We start from the raw sequence: 22,289 nt of genomic DNA, 5'->3' as shown, positions 1-22,289 counted from the left end.
GGCCCCGGCTCGGCGGGGTGTCCTCTCCTTTCTCTGGGGGCGTGTGTGCGGGGGTCGCGGCAGCCTCCGGCGGCTCCTGCCGTCCCCCTCAACCCAACGAGGTGTCTCCCCACCGCTGCTCCGCCCTCCCCGCTCATCCTTCCTTCGCGCCCGTGCCAGGCCGGGTCTCCCCTTGCTGCGTTCCCCAGGGACAGGCGGCGCATCCCGCATCTTCCTGAGGGGAGCGGGCGCGGCGCTGCCCCCCGCCCCTGCGCCCGGGAACGCAGCGGTGCTGGGAGGAGGAAGCGGCGCCCTGCTCGCCTTACTCCGCCCGTCACTCCCTCACGGTGCTGGCGGCGGCTCCTCCTCCCGCGTGTGACCCGCTGCCGCATGTGAGCGGGGCGGAGGGACGGCGCCGCGCGGGCCCCAGTGTGGCGGCGGCGGTAGGAGGAGCAGGAGCGGGAGCCGCGGCGCGGCGTCCCCCCGCAGCCTCATCGCTGGGCCCCGCCGGCGCCCCGAGCCCGCCGGCGCCCCCCATGCCCGTGTGGTGCTGCCGCTGCTCCTTGGCCGGTCACTTCAGGTGAGGCGGCGGGGGAGAGCGGCCGGTGGGTCAGGGCGGCTGCCCGCTGTCCCCTCTCCGGCGCGGGAGCCGGGCCGCTGGCGAGTAGCGGGGTGAGGGGGCTGGGGGATGCGGCGCCGGGATGGACGGTGACACCGGCGGGCGGGAAGCGCAGCCGCGGCCGTCACCCCGGTGCTGCGGCCTCGGCGACGTTGCTGCGTGGCGGCCGCGGCGCTCTCCGGCACCGCGCGCCCTCTGCGCCGCTCCGCTCCCCGGGTGCGCCGGCGGGGAAGCGTGGGGTCGGCGGGCAGGGGGTGGCGGTGGCCTCGGGAGGGAGCGCTGTGACCTTGGGCAGCCCCGGAGCGCGGCCGGGGCCGGGGGCAGCCGGCGCCCGCTGATGCTCGGTGTCGCTCTAGGGTTCGTGGCGCTGCACCGCCGGGAGCCCGGTCCTTACGGGCATCGCTATTCTCCGTTACTTGATAAGATCCAACAATCTGACGGTGTGAAATTGGCTTCCCGAACTGTCAACTTGAGAACAAATTTAAATTCATTTTATATAACGAGTCTTCTGATAACCGCCTACTACAGTCAATTTACTTGCCTTTTTTTTTTTTTTTTTTTGCTAAAAGTATGTAGGGAATTCTCGTATCTTCCACAACCGCTACCGAAAAAGACACCTCTTTAATAACTTGCAGGAAATTAAGGCAGTTACTGTGAAATGACTATTTTATTTTAAAGGGAGAAAAATATTTACTTATATTCAGTGTTTTTTCTCTAAGTGGATTTTTCACATCAAGTAATTGACTAAAAAAGGGAAAAAATGAGCTGTTGTAGAATCTGTGTGTTTGACAGAATGTAACTCTCGAGGTTATTTGGTATGACCAGCATAAGGTGAACTAAGCACTGGCTTTGGAACCGACTCATCTTCGTGCCCGCTTGCACCTCTTCATGACTAGAACCATAACTATTTTTAACAAATCTCTACCACTGCAAAGCTGCCTACCATGAGTTTTTATCAATATAAAAAATTCTGGTACTTGATGGCTGTGTTGTTCAGAAGTTAGGAAGATGGTGGTCTTAGTGGCCCCTGGCTTAAGATCTTGTTGCGTTCTGGTATGATGTTCTTGCGAAGGAAGAACACGCTTCTGCCAACAGGCCTTCATCTGCTTCACATGCACAATGCCTGAAAACTGTGTATTCTATGTGGATCTTTCTATGCAAAATTAGATCCTGTGTTAAACCAGTTGGAAAGTTTGTGATACACTATTTCAACTGCACAGAAGCAACATTTTTATTGTTAAAGATTCTTTTGTAGTCTATAGCACTGTGCATATATCCCATAAAAGAAGTTTTGGAATGTTTATTTTGGTTTTTATCTTCCATCTAGCATAGCAAGTATATTAAAACCACACTAAAACATGCATGCTTCCTTTAAACCTGGGCTTGCAAAGCATAGGGTAGTTTTGCCTTAGTTAGCATTGAGCAAAGGCTGGAAAATAATATAGTCTACATGTGCCTATCTAAAAACAGAGGTGAACAAAACAGTATGATGATTAGATCCTCTCTCTGCCTTGTACTCTACTCATGCTGTTTGTATGTTTTGAGTCTACAAGATCACAAAGAGCTAATCCACAGCTGTAATTAAACAGTAAACACGTAATTTGCGAAATTTTCTGTTGTAGTGCAGGGAATACAGGTATCAAGTATTTGCTTTTTGAAAGAAATACAACTTTAGAATAGCTCCCCACCCTTTTTAACAGGGAAATAACCGTCAGAGAGTTGTATTACAGTGAGTGCCAGTGGTAGTGTTACTGTACAACTCTTAGTTTACTTCAAACTTCCCCATTGAGGAAAGGCTTTTGAAATACATAGCAGAACCTTTGGTGCTTTGGGAGTTGAGGTGGCATGTAGAGTATATGGCTTCTTGAAGGCCATGGGAATTGAATTGGTATCTTACACTTTTGGTCCTGTGTGGAAAATAATTACTGAAATACTAGAATAGTTTTAAGATTTACAGATTCTTAGAAATAAATAAGAGCACATTTATGTATTAAGTTAATAATTAAAACTCTGTAAAGAGAAAAATATTTAAATAGGTCACTTGGGGTATTTTAATTAAAAAGTTCAGTCTTTATTTTGAAGACTTAATAAAATAACTGCCGATAACAGACGACTTGTAATATGCCCCTGCCTTTCTAGCTAAACAGCACATGTTTCTTGAATGACCTGGAAAGGTTTCAGAAAGGACTCCTAAATAATTAAACAACAGACAATTTAAACCAAGTTTTTGTAATCTAGAGGCACATTTAGACAGTGAAAAGTTAGGAGAGGAACCTAAGTGGGTGTTGCTGAGAAAAAATGGAGGGATCTGGGAAAATTGCTAGCAGCGAAGGCAGTCTCTTCTGCACTAGCTAACCTGACAGCATGGCCTGTTCCTTTTATAAAAAGTTTTCTTTTAACAGTGATAAAACAGACTGTGTCTAGGGCTTACAGGGATGATGCTTTTCTCCATCTTCACACCACTGCAAGCATTAACTGGCCTTACTTCTACCTGAACAAAAATTTGTTAAGGCTGAGCAAGTAGGACAGGACCCGAACAGCTACTGTCATAACTTGGCTGCTCCTTCAGCCTTGGGCTGGCCTTAATGTTGTTAATTGGCTAAGCAGGGTGTATCTCTCCTCTTTTGATAAGAGTAACGAGGAATGAGCTCTGCTGTGTGTGGGATCAGAATAATGCTTGTTGCTTATACTTTGGCTTTGTATAAACTGAAATTAGAAATCTGCATCGCTGCAGAGCCATCTGTGCCTTTTTGTTATCTTTCTGTAGATTTTCTAGGAGAAAGTGGACTTTAAAAAAAAATCTTCTGTTGGAAAAGCTGTGCTGAAGAGTAAAATTTTGTAGCATATCTGTTTTGGTCTCGGTTTTGCCAATTCCGTAGCTCTTAAAGTAAAGCATCAAAACCAACTTTATTTTTGAAGATATTGTTCTGACAACAGTTCAACTGTTTTGTTTTACCATTCTCCCATCTGTCCTTTTTAATTAGAAGTTACAGCAGCCCTGAAACAGAAGGACAGCTTTTGAATTCCTTTGTCCAGTATTTTGGTGACAGCCTTGGGAGGAAGATTAAAAGAATGCCTTTAATTGAAGAAACTGTTCTTCCCGGGGACTCCGTACTTACCCTGCCTGTAGTAATAATAGGTGAGTTTTTTCACTATTTTAAGATTCTTTGTTTCTGCCATTGCCTTTATAGCCCTGCTGCATGAAGTCATTTATCATTAAATAACTAATGCTTAGCCTCCTTATAATGAAGATGTTTATTAGAGTAATGCAGTTGTTATGATTAACAGCAGTGTCACAAAATTATGTTAAGGGACTTGCTATTGGAGTATGTGTGAATTCAAGTTGTGCATTAACAAAATGAGACGCATTATTAGAAAGCAGATACATGAGTCTTAACAGAAGAACTGTTTGGATTCTAGTGTTGATCACATAGGGTTTGATTAATGTGATATGTCTACTTCAGGTTGCACAGAGGTGGTTGATGGTGCACCAGTAACCATTTATAGGGTCAGATGGGACAGTGAAAAGCATAATGTAAAATGTGTGCTATATGTTGGTTAAGATGCTAATGGCATTAATTGCCTTTTTCTTTGTTGCATTACTCACTAACATCTGAATATTGTCCTTTCTCTTCCAAAATACATGTCAGTCAGCTCAACCAGTTTAAAACAATACACTGTAGTCTGAATTAATAGTTAAAGTTGTGTTTGTAAACTCTTGCTGAATGACAGGACAGCAGAGGGAGCAGACTCCTTAGGTGCACAGCCTAATTGAGAATGCCAGCATGATTTGTATTGGGCCAAGGTTTTTCAGCAACAGCTGGTCACCAGCTCCTTACCATCATGACTTGATGAGGGGATAAAGAAAAGATCTGGGGTAAAGCAGGTTTTCAGTAATCTAGTCCAAAGCTACTAGGACTACAGCAAACAAACAACTTTAATTGTACCTGCAAACAAGCAGAGATTCCAGAGAATGGTGTTTCAGTGTAATGTGTTCACAGTAAATCTTCACAACTTTGAAAGATTTGTGCTTGTACAGTGCCTGTTCTCAAAGCTCCCTTCATGAGAGCTTAAAATAGTGCTCATGTAATACACTGACGTGGATGTGACAGACGTGAATCACTTGCTGAGTTTGACATCATAGCTAAAGAACAACAGTTCCCTGGCATTTTGTCAGCCTTAGTATAAGTTTGCCATATGGTTAATGACTCAGTTTTCACTGTTTAGTTTTGCAGATATGCATTATGCAAATACCTGTACTCAGTACTTATTTTGTCTAGAGCGTCTTTCTATGTACTGACACCAAACACAGCTGCCTTGACTATTTCTCCTTGAAAAACAAATACATTGCCCAAGTGCTTTTTCCTAGATACGTTTGTGCTGCATCACAAGCTGATCTTCTCCGTTGGCAGCCTGTTATCACTAATTCCTTGGCTGTCTAAAGAGCCTTAGAAAGGATCTAAAATGATTTCATAACGTAGTAGAAGAATACAAAAATAGTTGTTACCCCACATACACACACACATACACTCTCTATTGGTTTAATCTTCTCTGTGCGATTCCTATACAGCTGGAATTAAACATTCTTTTAGCTTCCTGGTGTCATCATCTTGTTGCACTACTTTATTAATCAGAAAGAAAAATATGGCACATGTGTAAGCAATTAAAGATGAAACAATAACTTATATTGCCTGTTCTTTGACTTCACCGTGCCTTTTTTCACTGTAAGATGCCCAGTTTAAGATTTTATTCCAACTTTGTGGTGCGTATTGTACTGCAGTTTGCATAGAGTACTAAGCTACTGTGGTATTGTTAAATAACTTCAATGCTGTCCGTGTCTTCAAGAAATTGGGAAGAAACTGATAGATTCCATTTGAATGAGTTGGAATTGAAGAATTTCATGCTGGAGCTCTAAGTCTAGAGGATGTTCTGTGCTAAATGCTGTCGTCTTCTGCACTAGTTTTGATCAATACTGTGTAAACACAATGTTTTAAATTTTCATCCAAATAACAAGGTTGTTACAATGTTTGATTATTGCTTTAAGTTTAGAAACATCATGTAAAGATGATTGTACTGTAGTTTACTGTTGATCAGGAAAAGCTTCTGCCATTATTTATTTACAATATTAACTGCTGCTTAAATGAACAGGACCATGGGGTTTTGGGATATAAAATGAAAAGGGCCATGGCATTTTGCGATATATTGGTTGTGTATATAACATTTGTATAATATCTCTCAGTTGAGATCAGAGCTGTTATTGGAGGCATTGTGTGTAAATAAAGAACATACTCTTCAGGTATAAATTTCTCATTTCAAAGTAATTTTTTTTTCTCAAGGATTTTTTGTTTGTTTGTTTTTGTAGTGTATTTTTTTTTTTAATCACAGTAAGTTGCAGACCTTGCAGCTGAATCCTAATCTTGTGTGTTCTTGAGAGCATATCCACAAGGTAGTTTCTTTCCCTTGGACTCAGTCTGCTCAAAGAATAGTAACTGGGTGCGGATCTTCTCTCTGGATGGTCTCAGGGAACTGGCTGGGGCCCTCAGTGACAGTAAATCCCCTTAACGTAATTCCATCCTCAGTAATTTCGTTGGCCCTTGCCAGACTTAGTTTTGGCAACTTTTGTTAGGCCTTTGATACTTTTTAGTCTTATCTAGTAGGAATAATCTTCAGCACATCATCCTTGGATATGGCACACGTTTTTCTGTTTCCATTGTGGACTAACTTCCTTTACACCCCAGTAGGAAAAGAAAATCTACCTCTGCACTTGTAGAAAGAAACAAAATTGTGTACTGTGCATGAGATATAATTCTTAAAATAGTTAAGAATTTGCTCAGTCATGGGAATGCTTCTGAACTGTAAGTATGATTAGAGTGTTTTCACTACTTTATGGTTTTGTTATGGGGGATTTCAATGTTTTGCTAAGGTTCTCTTTCACATCCATCTCTCATGTGGCAAGTGGCTGACAGGAGGGACTTACACCTCTTTTGAGCTTTGAATTCCTGGACTGAAGCATACCTGGCTATCTTGTGCTGATCTGTTTGTGGGAGCGTATTAGGTTGGTGCAAATGTAATTGTGGTTTTGGACCACTGATTTTTAAATCATTATAACTAAGCTCAAACACATCTTTATTAATCAAAATAGGAACCATTACAATCAACACATTTTTGCCAACGAGAAATAAGTTTGTTTATTCTTGTAGTGTAAAAATCCATGCTTCTGGATTCGGAATCTTGGAAAGCATTTTCTGCATCCTGCTGGTTGTGGAAGTGTTTTCCCTGAAAAAAGTTGTCGAGAAGTTTGAAGAAGTGGTAGTTGGTTGACAAGAGTTCAGGTGAATATGGCAGATGAGGCAAAACTTCATAGGCAAATTCATTCAGCTTTTGAAGCGTTTGTTGCGTGATGTGCGGTTGGGTGTTGTCATGGAGAAGATTTGGGCCCTTACGGTTGGCTGATGCTGGCTGCAGGAGTTGCAGTTTTTGGTGCATCTTATCGATTTGCTGAGCATCCTTCTCAGATATAATGGTTTCACCAGGATTCAGAAAGCTGTAGTGGATCAGACCAGCAGCTGACCACCAAACAGTGACCATGACCTTTTTTTGGTGCAAGTTTGGCTTTGGGAAGTGCTTTGGAGGTTCTTCTTGGTCCATCCACTGGGCTGTTTGTCCCTGGTTGTCATATAAAATCCACTTTTCATTGCACGTCACAATCCAATTGAGAAATGGTTCGTTGTTCTTGTGTAGAGTAAGAGAAGACGACACTTCAAAATGACAATTTTTAAAATTTTTGGTCAGCTCATGAGACACCCACTTGTCAAGCTTTTTCACCTTTCCAATTTGCTTCAAATGCCAAATGACCATAGAATGGTCAATGTTGAGTTCTTCGGCAATTTCTCATGTAGTTGTAAGAGGATCAGCTTCGATGCTTGCTCTCAGTTGGTTGTTGTCAACTTCTCATGGCCATCCTCTACACTCCTCATCTCCTTTGCGAAACGTCTTGAACCATCACTGCCCTATACGTTCGTTTGCTGTTTCTGGGCCAAATGCGTTGCTGATGTCGTGAGTAGTTTCCACTGCTTTACAACCCATTTTGAACTCGCATAAGAAAATCACTTGAATTTGCTTTTTATCTAACATCATTTCCATAGTCTAAAATAAATATCAAATAAACAGCAAGTCAGTAGCAAAAAAGAACATGAAGTGAGAAAAGCACATTAAAATTATGTATAATATAACCACATTTAAGAATGTATCCCATGTGTGCCACTCTAAAAGGAAAACAAAGACAAAATACTGTGTAGTGCCTCATTAGGAGAACACTGCTTTTTCATTTAGTTAGTGAGGAAGAAGAGCTATAGAAACAACAGTACATAGTCACGTGTTTAAATTCAGTATGACAGCACATATTTTTATGACTTTAGCTTTGCCTGCCTTTCAATATCTGACACTGCAACATGGGCGTTCCTTGTGTATTTGCATGGTATAAATATGGTCCCCTACTTTGTTTAATACTAGTCAAATAAATATAAGTAATTACCTTATGATAACATTTTGGTCCCTGCTTCATGCCTTTAATAACAATTTGAAAATAAGTCTATTAAAATAGCGATAATGCACATAAATGAACTATAAAATGCTACAAAAAAGATGTAGAAAGATGTTTGAATATATATTGTGGCTGAACAATGGTCTTACATGAGTTTCTTGTACTTTACCACTTATGTCCTGTATCTGTCTTCACACAGCTTTTACATTGCTGTCGTGCTGTGTCTGTAGCTTCTCATCTGACTTGCACAGTCTTCAGCTTTCTGCTTGTCTCTTTCTTTATTTTATGGGCAGTCCTGAAGAGCGTATGTTCTAGATTGTCTTTCTGTTCTGTGTTTTACGATATGCAGTGTAAATGGGAACGCAAAGTTGTAAGATGGCAATAACATTTAGATATTATTGTGATTGACAGGCATATCGGATTTTACCCATCAGACCGTTTTCAAACAAGAACAGTGAATTTGGCATACTAAATTATGAAGTTATTTATATGCATTTTATGTCATGGTGTAAACAGTCATACATACATTTATTGTAACCTGGAAAGTATTTTACTCAGTTTATTTGGAGGAGGTTCTTTTAGTAAGCTCTATTTCACTGTGAAGTTTATAAGCTGCTTTAAATCCGGACAGTATCACATTTTAATACTTTAATGTGATTTTGTTGCTAATTATTTAGTGACTTACAAACTTCAGGTTATTGACATTTTTGCTAAAGCACTAACTTCTTTCTTTAATAGGAAATGGACCTTCAGGAATTTGCCTTTCTTACCTGCTCTCTGGATACAGGCCATATTTATCTCCTGAAGCTATACACCCAAACCCCATTCTACACACGAAATTAGAAGAAGCTCGTCATCTTTCTATTGTTGATCAAGTAAGCTTTGGTTGTCATCTTGTCTAGCTTTTTTACTACTGCAAGTTGGATTATGAGATAGGCTTTCTTTAATAAGCCTATCTTAATAAGCCTTTAATAATGCTTTTGCAACTTACATAAGTAGTGCCATAGACAAAAAAATACTTAATATTCTCAGCTCACAAAGAATTAGACCATAGTAAAGCTCAGTAGCTGTGTGGCCTCAAACAACCAGCTTTGTCTCTTGGCCTCTGTTGTTCCTATATGTAAAACAGAGAGCAGTATATACCTTCTTCAGTGGCTTGTAACAAATTCTATATAGGACATTTCAGATGAAAGGAATCCATTTTAAGAACCACCTATCCAAAAAAATATTATGCAGATTGCATTGTGAAGAACCAGCCGACTTACCTTAATCATATCTCTAATGTGTTAGTAAGTTACATTGTTAGTCTGTTAATTTAAATAGAAGCAACATGTGACCGTTCGTCAAAGAACACACGCTGCTAACATGCTTCAAGTTAAAATCGTCCTAAATAGTACAGTTCTCATTAAGACTGGATTTTAGTAACATTAGGGATGTATATCCTCTATAAACACAACCCATTTTTCTTTTCCAGACAATGTGCATCCTTTAGTGTTTGTGTTGAATTCACAGTTGTTCCTGTGCTGTATTTGTTATCTTCATATACATCCAATTTTTCTGTCTCATCTGAAAAGATAAATCTTCCCCATTATTTTTCTCCCCGCTTATCCACTTGTTTGCCATGTTATCATTGTTTTCTACTCACCTCATTATGTTCCTGATGGGTTACTCACAGTACTATCACTAACTGTTTTGCCTGTGTGACTGATGTATTTGAAATACAAACACGCATATGTGTTTTTAGTAGAGAAGTAGGGGTGGTTTGGCTTTGAGGTTTGTTTTGGGGTTTTTTTTGTTTGTTTTGTGGATTTTTTTTTTGTTGTTGTTTTAGTGTGGTGCTGTTTGCATGTAATGTTGACTTTAAGTTTCAGGGTTTATTTTTTTGGCAGGAGAGTAGGTTTTCTAAGCTTTGGCTACAGATGTTTTATGCACTTCATCCTCCCCTGACCTCCTGAGATTTTCGCAATTTAGCAAAGTAAACTGCCCAGTCTTTGTCAGCAAAAAAATTATGGCAAATTTTCTCTTCAGATCTCTGTTCTCTCTTCAAACATTTTTCCTTGCATTGCAAAGTTTTCAGGAGAATGTGGCTGGTTAATGGATGCTGAAAGGTGAACATTTTAAAAAGTTCTGGAAATTGTTCTGATCATTAATTGATTTGTGAATAAGCCTAACTTTAATTCATCTTTGTAATTAATACTTATAATACCTCTATTATTTCAAAATATAATAAACTTAATGTTGAAACTACTTAAGAGCTGTCAAAGGAGCTTTTCCCATTTCATTTTTCAAACATAATGGTTTTAGGTTCCAATTTTGCTGTTCTCTGATTCCCTATACTTCTTTTTCTACAATGAATTTGAAGTACTGACTTGCCCCAGTATTACTGTGTTGTTAACATGTAATTTTTTAATGAGTGAAATGTACTACTCAGGGTCATAGAACAACTGAATCATGGGCAATTATTTCTGAAAAGCTTTGTGACTGAATTTCTGTATTATGTATCGTTGCTTAAAACGCAACTTGAACTAATTGTCTTTTCTTTTGAAATGCGACTTCTGTATAACATCAGAACAGCATGATGACCTGTATAAGATGCATGAACATAGTAAACTTTCTTTCATACTTCAGGATCTAGAGTACCTGTCTGAAGGCCTTGAAGGACGCTCTTCAAACCCTGTTGCGGTGCTTTTTGATACATTGCTTCACCCTGATGCCGACTTCGGATATGACTACCCGTCAGTTTTGCACTGGAAGCTGGAACAACATAATTATATTCCCCACATAGTGCTTGGTAAAGGACCACCTGGTGGGGCTTGGCACGTGAGTAAACATTTCATTTTGTGTTTTGGGGGTTTTCTTGCTATCTAAGGGGTTTTTTAGATAATAAGGGCAATTGCAGTTCCAACTGCTTAATTACCAAAGCCCAAATATGTTATGGAGATCATAGAATCATATAATGTCCTGAGTTGGAATGGACCCACAAGGATCATCGAGTCCAACTCCTGTCCCTGCATATGACGAGCCCACAGTTCACACCATGTGTCTGAGAGTGTTGTCCAGTTTCTTCTCAGATACATGATATGAGATGAAAAAGGAAGGAAAAATATGTTCTTCATTTGGGGATTTATGACCTGTCTTGTGTGGGTTTTTATTCGTTTAATGAATTATAATGAAAAGTATTTTATGTTACTTTTTTATCATCTGCGTTGTTTCCAGATGCTTTTATACAAAATCATAAATGTTAATGTTTTCATATGCTGTTATTTTTACCTTATTTTTTTCTTCTCATTTCGTATTATAAATAACTTACTTTTAGTACCCCTTTCACTTGTTCTCTCTCCACCTTCTGCTTTATTAGATCATGTAGTTGCTCATTAAAATAGCATTTAACTTGAACACAAAAATAGTTCATCAACACTTCATGTAATGTCCTGATGTTATGTTCTGGTAATTTATTGCTCTAAATGAATGCAATGAGAAGAACCTCACTGCATTTTACATAAATGTATAACCATGTTAAATGTATCTGGTCATGCATCTTGTTTTTTTTCTCCGTAGTCCATGGAAGGCTCTATGCTAACAATCAGTTTTGGAGACTGGATGGAATTGCCTGGCCTCACCTTTAAGGAGTGGGCAGCTAGCAAACGCAGGTAAAGATATTGCCTGATGTATTTGGGAAATGTAGTTGCTGTAAGAACCCAAATAACATCATTTTAAGAACTGGAAAACATTCATACTTCCTTGTGCACAGGAAGACTTTTGTTTACTGAGGTGGTGGCACTGGAAATCACTCTGCTGTGTGTACTCTGGAAAAAAAAAAAAGGACAACACTTGGCCAGAGTAATTGCTGTGAGTGTATTGAAAGCATACGTACTAGCAATAGTGTGTTTTAGCAGCATCTCACAAAGAACTGCTGTTACTGTAAGTAGTTTTGATCAGAATTGAGGGAGGAATTAAAAATCCACAGAAATTCCTCTTTCAATATGGATGCAGCTTCAGTCGCTGTGCACTCCAGCGTTCTCATAATTCAGGAGGTTGGATATTTTAGTATTTGCTTTTACAGGCAAAGCTGCAGCATCTGAAATGTTGCTAACTATGAATTTTAATTTTAAGAGCATAATTCATTATTTCCCAATGTCATTTTCTAGTTGTAAGTTTCTTGGGAAAATTTTAAGGAATTACTGTCTTGTACAAGTTAGCTGTTTTTACTTCAGTTATGCAAGTAGTGTATGAAGGTCTGTGTCAGCAGATGAATGTAGGAACACTCTACATAAGCTTTTCCTAAAATTTTATTTTTCTGACTTTATTCTAGCAAAAATAAAGGAAGTTGTTCTGGTACCATGTATGGCAAAAGAAGAAGTAGAGTTACTTGGGCATATGTCTTTAAGGGCAGACTGTTACTTATTGCAGGACAACACTTGCAATGAAGAATCTATGCCTTTGTTCTTTAATCACTTTCTTAGATAACCACAGTAGTCTTACCTCCTTATTAACTGAAATCCCATAAGCTGCTTATTATCTGAAGCTAATTTGTTTATATTATAGTTTTCAACAATACTGGAAACAGAAATGCTGACCTGTTATACTACAATTAAACAAACAAATTTAAAAGTATTGATGATAATGAAAACTTCTAGATATGTAAAATAGTTTCTTAAGTTTCATTGTTAACAGGTGTCACACTGCCATATTATCCTTTTCAATAAATTTCTCATCAGGATTTTCAGAGTAGTAACCCGAACATTTAATAGTACATATGCTATTATATTGTTAATTTGTGAGAATGAGTAGCCCAATTTCTTGTAAATATGCTTCTAAGTGTAATTCAGTAGCAATCGTGATGCTCTTTTGCCTTCTTCCTAGAGCTTACTTCTAAAGAAGCAGCAAAACTCAGGCACCTGTTCAAAATAGTTACATTTTCAGCTTACATTTTTGTAAATGAGAATGCAATGAACATTAGAAAAGCATAGGTGTAATATCAGGATTGCAGTGCAAAAATGTTTTTTATTGGACGCTTGGACATCATAATCCTATTTACATAGTTGTACTAAGGCTCTGTGTCACACTTGCTTTGTTTATCCCTGGGATAAGGAACTACCTATTTTGATACTTATGGAACTTACTTGTACCCAAAGAGAGATCTTTTACAAAGTATAATGAGGAATATGTTACTAAGGTAATATGTTGAACCCAGAGTTTCAAAATTGGCACTTAACAATTACTATGATATTTAATTACTTACATCCTAAGTAAGTGTATTCTCACTGAGTACAAGTTTAGCCAGCATTGTGTTGTTGACAGTTGTGATGCTACACTGGTTTTGTAAAACACTTCCATAGAGACCTGCTATGAAACTGCAGAGCTTTGCTATACTTAATGTGTTAATCACCATAGCACTTCACATTGTAAAGATTTACAACTATTAAAGAAAGGTTAGCTTGTCTTGTGTATTAGGAATCAAGAGAACAAATTGAGGGTGTTTAAAGAAACTTAACTCAGTGGCAGTTACACTGAGTAGGTTCAATCCTTTGACATTTGAGTGTCATGTGCTATGTCATATATGATATTCAAATTACTGATAAGGTCTAAATATTAACTGGAACCATTAAATTTTGTTTCAGAAATATAAAAAGTGATCGAGTAATGACAGAGGAAATAGCTTGTTATTATAAACACTATGTTAAAGTCATGGGCCTCCAGAAGAATTTCAGAGACAACGTTTACGTAACATCAGTATCCAGGCTTTACCGAGAAAAGGATGATGAAGACAGAAGTCAACTAAACAAAAATATTTCAACACAGCATTTGGAAATGGAAGATGGACAGAAATCACTGATTAAGAGAAACTGGGAAGTCAGAGGTTACCAGCGAGCAACAGATGGTTCTCATGTGCCTTTCTGCCTCTTTGCTGAGAACGTGGCTCTTGCCACAGGAACCTTTGATTCTCCTGGCCGATTACAAGTTGAAGGAGAAGACTTTCCTTTTGTGCTTCATTCCATGACTGACTTCGGAGCTGCTATCAGCAAAGGAAAATTACGTGGGAAGGCAGACCCGGTGTTGATTGTGGGTGCTGGACTTACAGCAGCGGATGCTGTTCTGTGTGCCTACAACAACAACATCCCAGTAATTCATGTGTTCCGTAGAAGAGTTACCGATACAAGTCTAATTTTCAAACAGTTACCTAAAAAGCTTTACCCTGAATACCACAAGGTCTATCATATGATGTGTACTCAATCCCATACTGTGGACTCTAATCTCCATTCTGCTTACACTAGTTTCCCTGAACACAATGTACTTTCCTTCAAGCCTGAAATGAAATGTGTTCTTCAGAGTGCCTCTGGACTGAAGAAAATTTTGAAGTTTTCTGTAGCCTTAGTTCTGATAGGTTCTCACCCAAATCTTTTCTTTCTAAAGGACCAAGGACATAGCATAGGTCATCACTCTAACCAGCCTATCACATGCAAGGGGAATCCTATAGAGATCAATCCATACACTTACGAATGCACTAAAGAAGCAAACCTCTTTGCTTTAGGTCCTCTGGTGGGAGACAACTTTGTACGGTTTTTAAAAGGAGGTGCATTGGGCATTGCACGATGCTTGGCAATAAGACAAAAGAAGAAACACGAATTGATTGAAAATGGGGATGGAGGAGGTGATGGGGTACCATAAATGAGACATTAGAAGCTTTCACATACAGGATTACAGATGTAGTCTTAACAGAACACTCACTGACAGCGAAAGTTGATAGCGGTCACATTTCTGTTGTATACAAGTAACTACACTGGTATTGCTTGGTAAAGGATGCTGATACAATACTTCTTCAAAATAGAAAAATTTGATCTGCTATTACAACTGATCTCTACTCAACTGGAATTATTTCCAGATAAACAGAAGATGAGACTAACTTATATTGACCTGCCTGTCATCTCTTGCTCAGCTAAAAGAGCAGACTTGCTCTGGGAAGGTGCCCCCCAGAGTGGCTTTACATTTTAGTGTCAAATGTGACAAAATATTCTTACCATGAAATTAAAATAACTTCTAAAAGCAGAAAGCTTGCTTAGGACAAAGCAAATTTGGAGCCTTCTGCTTGAAACAAGGACTTGATTTATTTGCCATAGTCATATTGTAATACTTGGAATGAGCACTTAGTAAAATGTTTTTTACTATAAGAAGGATTTCTATAAGCAAGAAGTATTCCTCAACAGTTAAATGATCCTATTTGATAATTGGAATAAAATAAGCATTCCCATTTAATCTTTAATGCTTAATTTGATACAATCCATTAATGTTTTTTCACACTATGCCTAGAGTTAGGTGAGTGCAGAAAGACTAACATGAGTTGTTCCCCTACAGTGATGTGTACACTCTGATCATACTCATTAACATAAACAATAAAGTACTGATGTAAGTGCTCTTATTACAGTGTCAATATAATGAATATCTAGTGTACTACTGAAAAATTAAGTACACTAGAAGACTTAGGGGTTTTTGCTTCCTAGCTCAGGAAGACTGAATGTGATCACTTGATTGATGAAGGTGGGTGATAGATATTCTCATCTCCCATTTGAACCAAGTATTGGTTATTTTTTTTTTTTTCCTGCAACAGCACATAACACTAAAACTATCTTAGCCTGCAGTTTTTCAAACTTGAAAAGGGTTATATCTCAAGCCAGCTAAAAAATAAAACATGCCAAACTCAAACATGCCGTAGTTTCTATGAATCTTAAAGCTTGTTATGAAAGACAAAGACTTAACTTGTACCTACCTCTGAATTGAAGTTTCACTCTTCTGCTCCATAATGTAAGATCTAGATTTCATTTGCTGGGTTTTAGAGTACTTAGTTTACCTAAACACACTCATGGGTTATTCACCATAGCGAGCTAAACAACAGCTAGTTAGAAAACTTAAGTTATCTTCCAGAACTCTCAATAGACCAAGTGCTTGATTTTTAACAGATGTATTACCAAACATTTTAATTCAGGTCCAATGTGATGAAATAGATGTTATTTAATTTTTTGTTTTGAATGTCATGTTAGTTTAAGCTGTTGTATTTGCATGATTAAAATCTCCATATTAGAATGTGAACCGATTTTAAAAAGGAAATTAGGCTTAGACTTTGTGAAACTGCTAGTGCTTGCTGGTTTCCCAGCTAACTTTAGTAAGCTGTAGATACCTAAATGCAATAAATATGCCTGTTTTCTGTGCCTGCTGAATTATGGGGTTCTATGTCTACTGCAGGCCTTCATGCATTTGAGTAAGTTTTCAGGCTTTGAAGGAGTTGAAAAGGTAAAGTATGCAAGGATTAAAATGACAATATTTTCAATGAGAGTCCAAAGTAATTTATTAAATTATCCTACTACTAATAATAAACTTTAGAGCCAACTTAATTGCATAAAAATAAACATAAATGAGGCAAAATTTGTATTTCTGCATTGCCTACATGCTTGGATTTAACCATGCGTTGTCAATACCAGTTAATACACTGATTTATACTTATATCTGAGCCGGTTTTAATGATGATAAATTCTAGGCTTATTTTCTTCATAATTGAATTGAGATTCTATATGTATATATAGATGTATCCTAAACCTGTGATACCTAATATTTTAAACTGAGAATTAGCCTTCTAAGTGCTAAATACTTTATTATAGAACTTTATTGCATTTATAATTTATTGGGAATACATCTGTGCTGTAATTAAATTCCTTCAGTTTTGTGTCAATATAAGTATCCAAATACATCATGGCTTTTAACTACATTTTCATTTCTCATGTGAAACATTCAAAATGCCAACAAAATGAAGGAAGCAATTTACTTAAACAGTTATTTTGCAAAAAGCGGAAAAAAGCTCCAAACAGCCAAATCTCTGACGTTGGTGGCTGCGGCTACTTACAGGCTGTGCGTGTTGTAGTGACAAATTTGTAGCAGAAATATTTGTCCTGTTCTTGCACAGGTACCTTTCACGGCAGTATTGCAGCACCTTGAGGTTTAACTGCGGGTTTTTTCTTTCATCAATCTTGCCAAGTAAGTTTGAGGTAAAAAAATTGAATGTGAGACCCTTTAGTTGGGCAGAGAAATTTTCTCAGTGGTCATGTTTATTAAGCCACTATAAAAATACTTTCTTTAACCAAAGTTTTACTGAAAAATCGTCCTCTTTCTTCTAGGAATAGCTACGTTTGAAGTTGTAGCTGGACTTTCTCACTTTCAGGTTTCTGATTTTGAGAGAAATTTCTGTTTCTCTCCTCTTAGGTATTTTGAGAGAATAAGAGATGTAAAAATTCAAGCTTTACCTTAGGATAGTTTTACCTAAAGCATTATATTGTACTTTCTGCATATATTGTGGATTAGTTGTTGGCACTGAATAGTTGTCTTTTGGGGAAATACTTTGGTTTTCATATTTAAAAAACAAAAACATTTGAATTTCTTGTATGTTATTTTAGTTCCCCGAAGGGAGACTCTTTGCTTCTTTCAGCTCTTCTTTCAGTGAGAAAGATAAGCGTTTAAACATCATGGATTCAAAAAGGATGCTTACTATTTGAGCTTTTTTACTAAAATATGGACAGGAAGAATATAACTTTTTAGCTAAAGGAATTTCATTTGGATTTATAGAATATGTAAAGGTGTGTTAACCCATGCTGTGTATTTTCTTGTAGGCTAGTAGGAAAGCATCTCTTACATTTGGGGTTAATTCTTACTGCTGAACCTGTCTCCTAGCTAAATTATTGCTCATATTTTGTGTAGTATCCAGCTGTGTTGGACTGGGACTAAGATTTGTCATAGCAGATTTCCCTGACAATCTGCCTCATGATTATTTAACAACAGACACTTTTTAATTAAGGCACCTAACTGGGCAGTAGTAAACAGCACAGCCTTTCTTTTGGTTTCCGAAAGACTTCTGCTGGACTTCCGCTTAAAACATCTTTCCGCAAAAGACTAAGGCCGAGTTTTACTCTGCTGAGTAAATGTAGAACTCCTTTCTGCAAGTAATCTAGAGAGAGCGGTGACAGAAACATCAGATTCCTCTGTCTCTTGGGAAAACACTTGTCGCTGGGCTGGCAGCTGGGGGCTCGCCAGTGAACGTGTGGGAAGAATACAGGTCCAGAAACAGCACCTGCACCCCGAGTGAGGGACACCAGAGTGCATCCCACTGCTGTAGGTCCCTGGTCCCCATCACTTTGGGAACTGTTGGGGTATGCTGTCTGTTCCTTCCAGCCTGGTGAATGTGTAGGCACCTTTTTTTTTTTTTAGAAGATTAATTTCATGGAGGGATGATTGTATAGTGAAAAATACTGATTTTGTAGAGGGAAGTGGCTGTAGCTTCTTTTTCTTGCAGCTCAAGAACTGTGGAAAAAAAGGCTTGAGCCAGAGTACTTACTCGAAGCTGAAGGAAATTAAAGATCAAACTTTGAAGCAGGCCTGACCTGCATGTCCAGTTGAAAGGAGGAAAAGGCCATTTTTAGGCCAGCAGCTCAAGAGAGGAAGAAAGGGTGTAAACTTTGCAAACTTCTAGTGAGTCCTCGGTGATGGGTTAGTGAGGAAAGCAGCAAAGGATCTGAGCTATATGAACGGCAAACCTCTGGGTACTGAAGGGAATCCATGGAGTGTTGGTAGGCTGGTGGTCTCCCATCCTCTTGTGTCAAGATCTACAAACTAAACTCAAAGCTCTCTGCTGGAGCTGCAAGTCCAACACATTGCCATATATTTTTAATTGGCTATTAACTGAAGTTACACTGCAGTGCAACATATGTGTATGAACTACAAGCAATTGTATTTATTTCAGAAGCTGTAGGACGGGATCAGTAAGGTGGTGTGCCAAGAGATGAGACTTGGATGCTCTGATACCGTATTTTCTACTGCTGAGAAAGCAAGCAGGTATTTTCAGGTGATAGCTGAATTTGCTGTAAGGGTGCCAGCTCCCAACCATTTCTAAACTGCAAGAGGTAGCACATGTATGCCTTAAAGGCAGCTGATTATTTGATCTTATTATCATCCATGTAGTAATGATTTCATTTTGAATAAGTTATGGAACAAAAAATGCTAAAAGGTTCACAATGCTATATTTTAATTTAGATAATATTTTAGAACCTTATGATAACCATGTTCTAACTTAGGGTTATTTTTTGAGGTGAGAGCAAGATGGGAGGACAGTACCATGATTGATGTGTGAGCTTTTTGGACATTTACTTCCCCCTTTCCCAACCTGAAAGAGAAGTCATGCTTTGTTTGAAATAACCATAATACCTGACTCTATTTAGCAGAAACAGTGGAAACCGAAACACTGTTTCAGAGAGGAAGGCAGGCTTTGGTGATATTAGGAGTACAAATTTGAAGCTAGGATATTGAATTATAAACAGCTCTTTTTTCTGAAAAACTATGTCATGGGGATTATGGTACACTTAAGGTGTTTGAGTTTAGCTCATACTTGAAGCTTGAATTACACAAGAAAGTGTGAGGTCAGGGATGAATTTGGTGTAAGGTACAAGGATTATGGGGAAGGGGAAAAGTGTTACAGTATAATTTATAGTGAAGCTAAACATGGTTTTAAGGATGGTTTTGTCTTTGCAGACATTATGGAGCATTTCAGTTTAAACAAACCCTGAACTTCAGTTCACATTACAATTGTCTGCATGCTAGCTGATTTTCTAACAATGATAATTTTGTACTTTTAGGGCACATTTAGCCAACTTTTATAACCTTTATAACTCTCCTATCCTTTTGAAATGTCCTGTTCTGGAGACTAAGTTAATCTAATTTGCACTTTCCTCTCTTTATTCTGAGATCACTGGCAATGTGCAAGTATCAGCCTGTGTTGCCTACAGTGGATGCTTTGATGAACTAAAATTCAGCTTCATATTCCCAGACACCCCCTGTAGACTTACAAGCCCGCATAAAGAAAATGAACAACTAGGTTATGTATTCACAAAATATCACGTAACCTTGGAACAGAATCACAGAATGGTTGGGGTTGGAAGGGACCTCTGGAGATCATCTAGTCCAACTCACCTGCTAAAGCAGGTTCACCCAGAGCAGATAGCACAGGAATGTGCCCTGGTGGGTCTTGTATGTCTCCAGAGAAGGAGACTCCACAGCCTCTCTGGGCAGCCTGTTCCAGTGCTCTGCCACTCTCAAAGAAGTTTCTCCTCATATTCAGATGGAACCTCCTGTGCTTCAGTCTGCGCCTGTTATCCCTCAGCCTATTGTGGGGCACCACTGAAAGGAATCTGGTCCCATCCTCTTGATATCCACCCTTGAGATATTTATAAACACTGATGAGATCCCCTCTCAGCCTTCTCTTCTCCAGGCTGAACAGTCCCAGCTCTCTAACTTTTAGGTTATTTTTTAACCAGGTATATAAAGAAAAAAAATAGTTTTCCACAAATCTAAAGCTAGAGACATGGTGAGCAGACAGATTTGATACAGTTCCAGGGGATATTCCAAGGAGAGGGAAATGTTTCATTTTTTCATCAGTTTACATTGTAGGACCAGCTTCTGTGTTAACACTGAGTTACTGCTGTTCAGAAATTGATCCTACTACCTTACATCTACCTGGCACAATCTGGAAAATCAACACTCTGATCTTGGCCTTTTCTCTGTTAGGTCTGGTTGTGGAATTTCAGTTCTAAGTGAGACAAAGGCTTACATTTATTACCTATATTTTTGTTCTTACACACAAGACACCTGGACTTGGAGATACTATGTAAATGCCAGTTCCATGTGTCCTGCCTCAGTATTTCTGCTTTTGCTGGAGTATGCTTGGGTTGTACCTCTTCTTTTTTCAGATGAGCAATGTAAATGTACAGAACATCTGCTGCCACCTGAAATACATTTTTCTGAGCTGCAAGCAACTTCTGAGCAAAACCACAGCTTTGATTAGATGATAAACCTGAGGCTTGCATGCTAAGCTTGTTCTCTCTTCATGTGTGAAAACTGATGACAGATGAAAGGCTAAAGGAATATTAAAACAGTTTCACCTAGTAGTCAATGATTTTAGTTTTGAGAAATGAAGAACTTGTAAGTCAGAGGCGGGTGGGGGAAAAATCTGTGGCTAGGAAGAGGCATTCAGGGAGCTGTAGTGTTCAGTAAGAGGAAAAAAATTGTTTTGCAGGGCTCCTGTAGCTACTGCTTGAGAGATTCTGATAGTCAAAGCTGGGGCAGAGTGGTGTGGGCAGAATGCTAAAGCAAGCAGCAGGGAAAGGTGCTGGTTAGGGAAACTGGATTTTTGCGAAACATTTTCATTTGGTTTAAGTTCTGAGTTCTTAGAGATACCAGAACAACCAGAATGCAGTGGGAAGTAGCCTGATTGTGACTCAAACACCAGATGTGACTGTGAATGGGTTCAAGAAATCAAACAGAGCAAGAGAAGGACTAGGTCTATGGGGTGTACGGGAAGAGCGGGTAAGAATAAGGTCAGAAATCACCTGTACAATGTGTTAATGGGAGAGCTGAAAGAGGGCTGGAGGCAGGTCTACAGCAGAGACTTCAGCTAATGTCTCAGATATGAGCTGATGTTTGATATAAACATGTGGAATGGAGACAACGAAGGGGGCTGAGCACTCTGGAGGAAGTTGCTTGGGAGGTTGGAGGGAGGGAGCTGAAGGTGACTGCAAACACCCTGTCAGTGTGTGGTAGTGACACAGGGGTGGCCAGACCCCGGCACCAGCCCATGTTCTGGGAAGAGATGGGAGGGTAAGGGTAGGAAAGAAAGGGACAGACGTGAATGAATGGAAAAAGAAAACAAAACAAACTTCAACAGTGAGACTATTGTGGTAGTCTGGCCAAAAAAGGCAACAGCTTCCCCAACTGATGCAAGAAAGATGGGAAGTTGGATGAAACTGGTGTGAGTTAAACTGGAAATGAAGCGTGTTGTTCCTGCAGGGACAAAGCACCCATCCTCTATTTTAGTGGTGCATGGAGTAATTCAATCTGCATTAAACTCTGTTCAGCTAAAATGCTGAATGCAAGACTGTATTTGAAAAGCCTTGCTAATAAAAAGTATATTTAGTTTATGTACTGTGTGCATCTCCTTCCTGTGAGCAATGTGAACAAAGATAATACAAAAAGCAATCCCAACAAACCCTCAAATTTTGTTTTACACAGAAAAATACAAGAAATGAGATCTGAAGATAAGTTTCTGTTTTGATGTATTTC

At 39.1% G+C, this 22,289-nt stretch overlaps 1 protein-coding gene across 1 annotated transcript; it reads left to right on the top strand.

The window, feature by feature from the left end:
• Positions 1-385: 385 nt before the first annotated feature.
• OSGIN2 (oxidative stress induced growth inhibitor family member 2) lies at positions 386-22,129 on the top strand. Its single transcript, XM_082046833.1, has 6 exons — positions 386-559; positions 3,583-3,737; positions 8,880-9,016; positions 10,770-10,961; positions 11,700-11,791; positions 13,763-22,129. Exons 1-6 carry the CDS (start codon positions 516-518, stop codon positions 14,808-14,810), a joined length of 1,668 nt encoding a protein of 555 aa, XP_081902959.1. The 5' UTR covers positions 386-515; the 3' UTR covers positions 14,811-22,129.
• The last annotated feature ends 160 nt before the right edge of the window (positions 22,130-22,289 follow it).

The sequence above is a fragment of the Streptopelia decaocto genome (genome assembly GCF_964273445.1).
Source record: "Streptopelia decaocto genome assembly, chromosome: 2".
NCBI classification, from domain to species: Eukaryota; Metazoa; Chordata; class Aves; order Columbiformes; family Columbidae; genus Streptopelia; species Streptopelia decaocto.
Note: the sequence above shows the minus strand (reverse complement) of the source record. Positions and strands in the feature narration are given on the sequence as shown.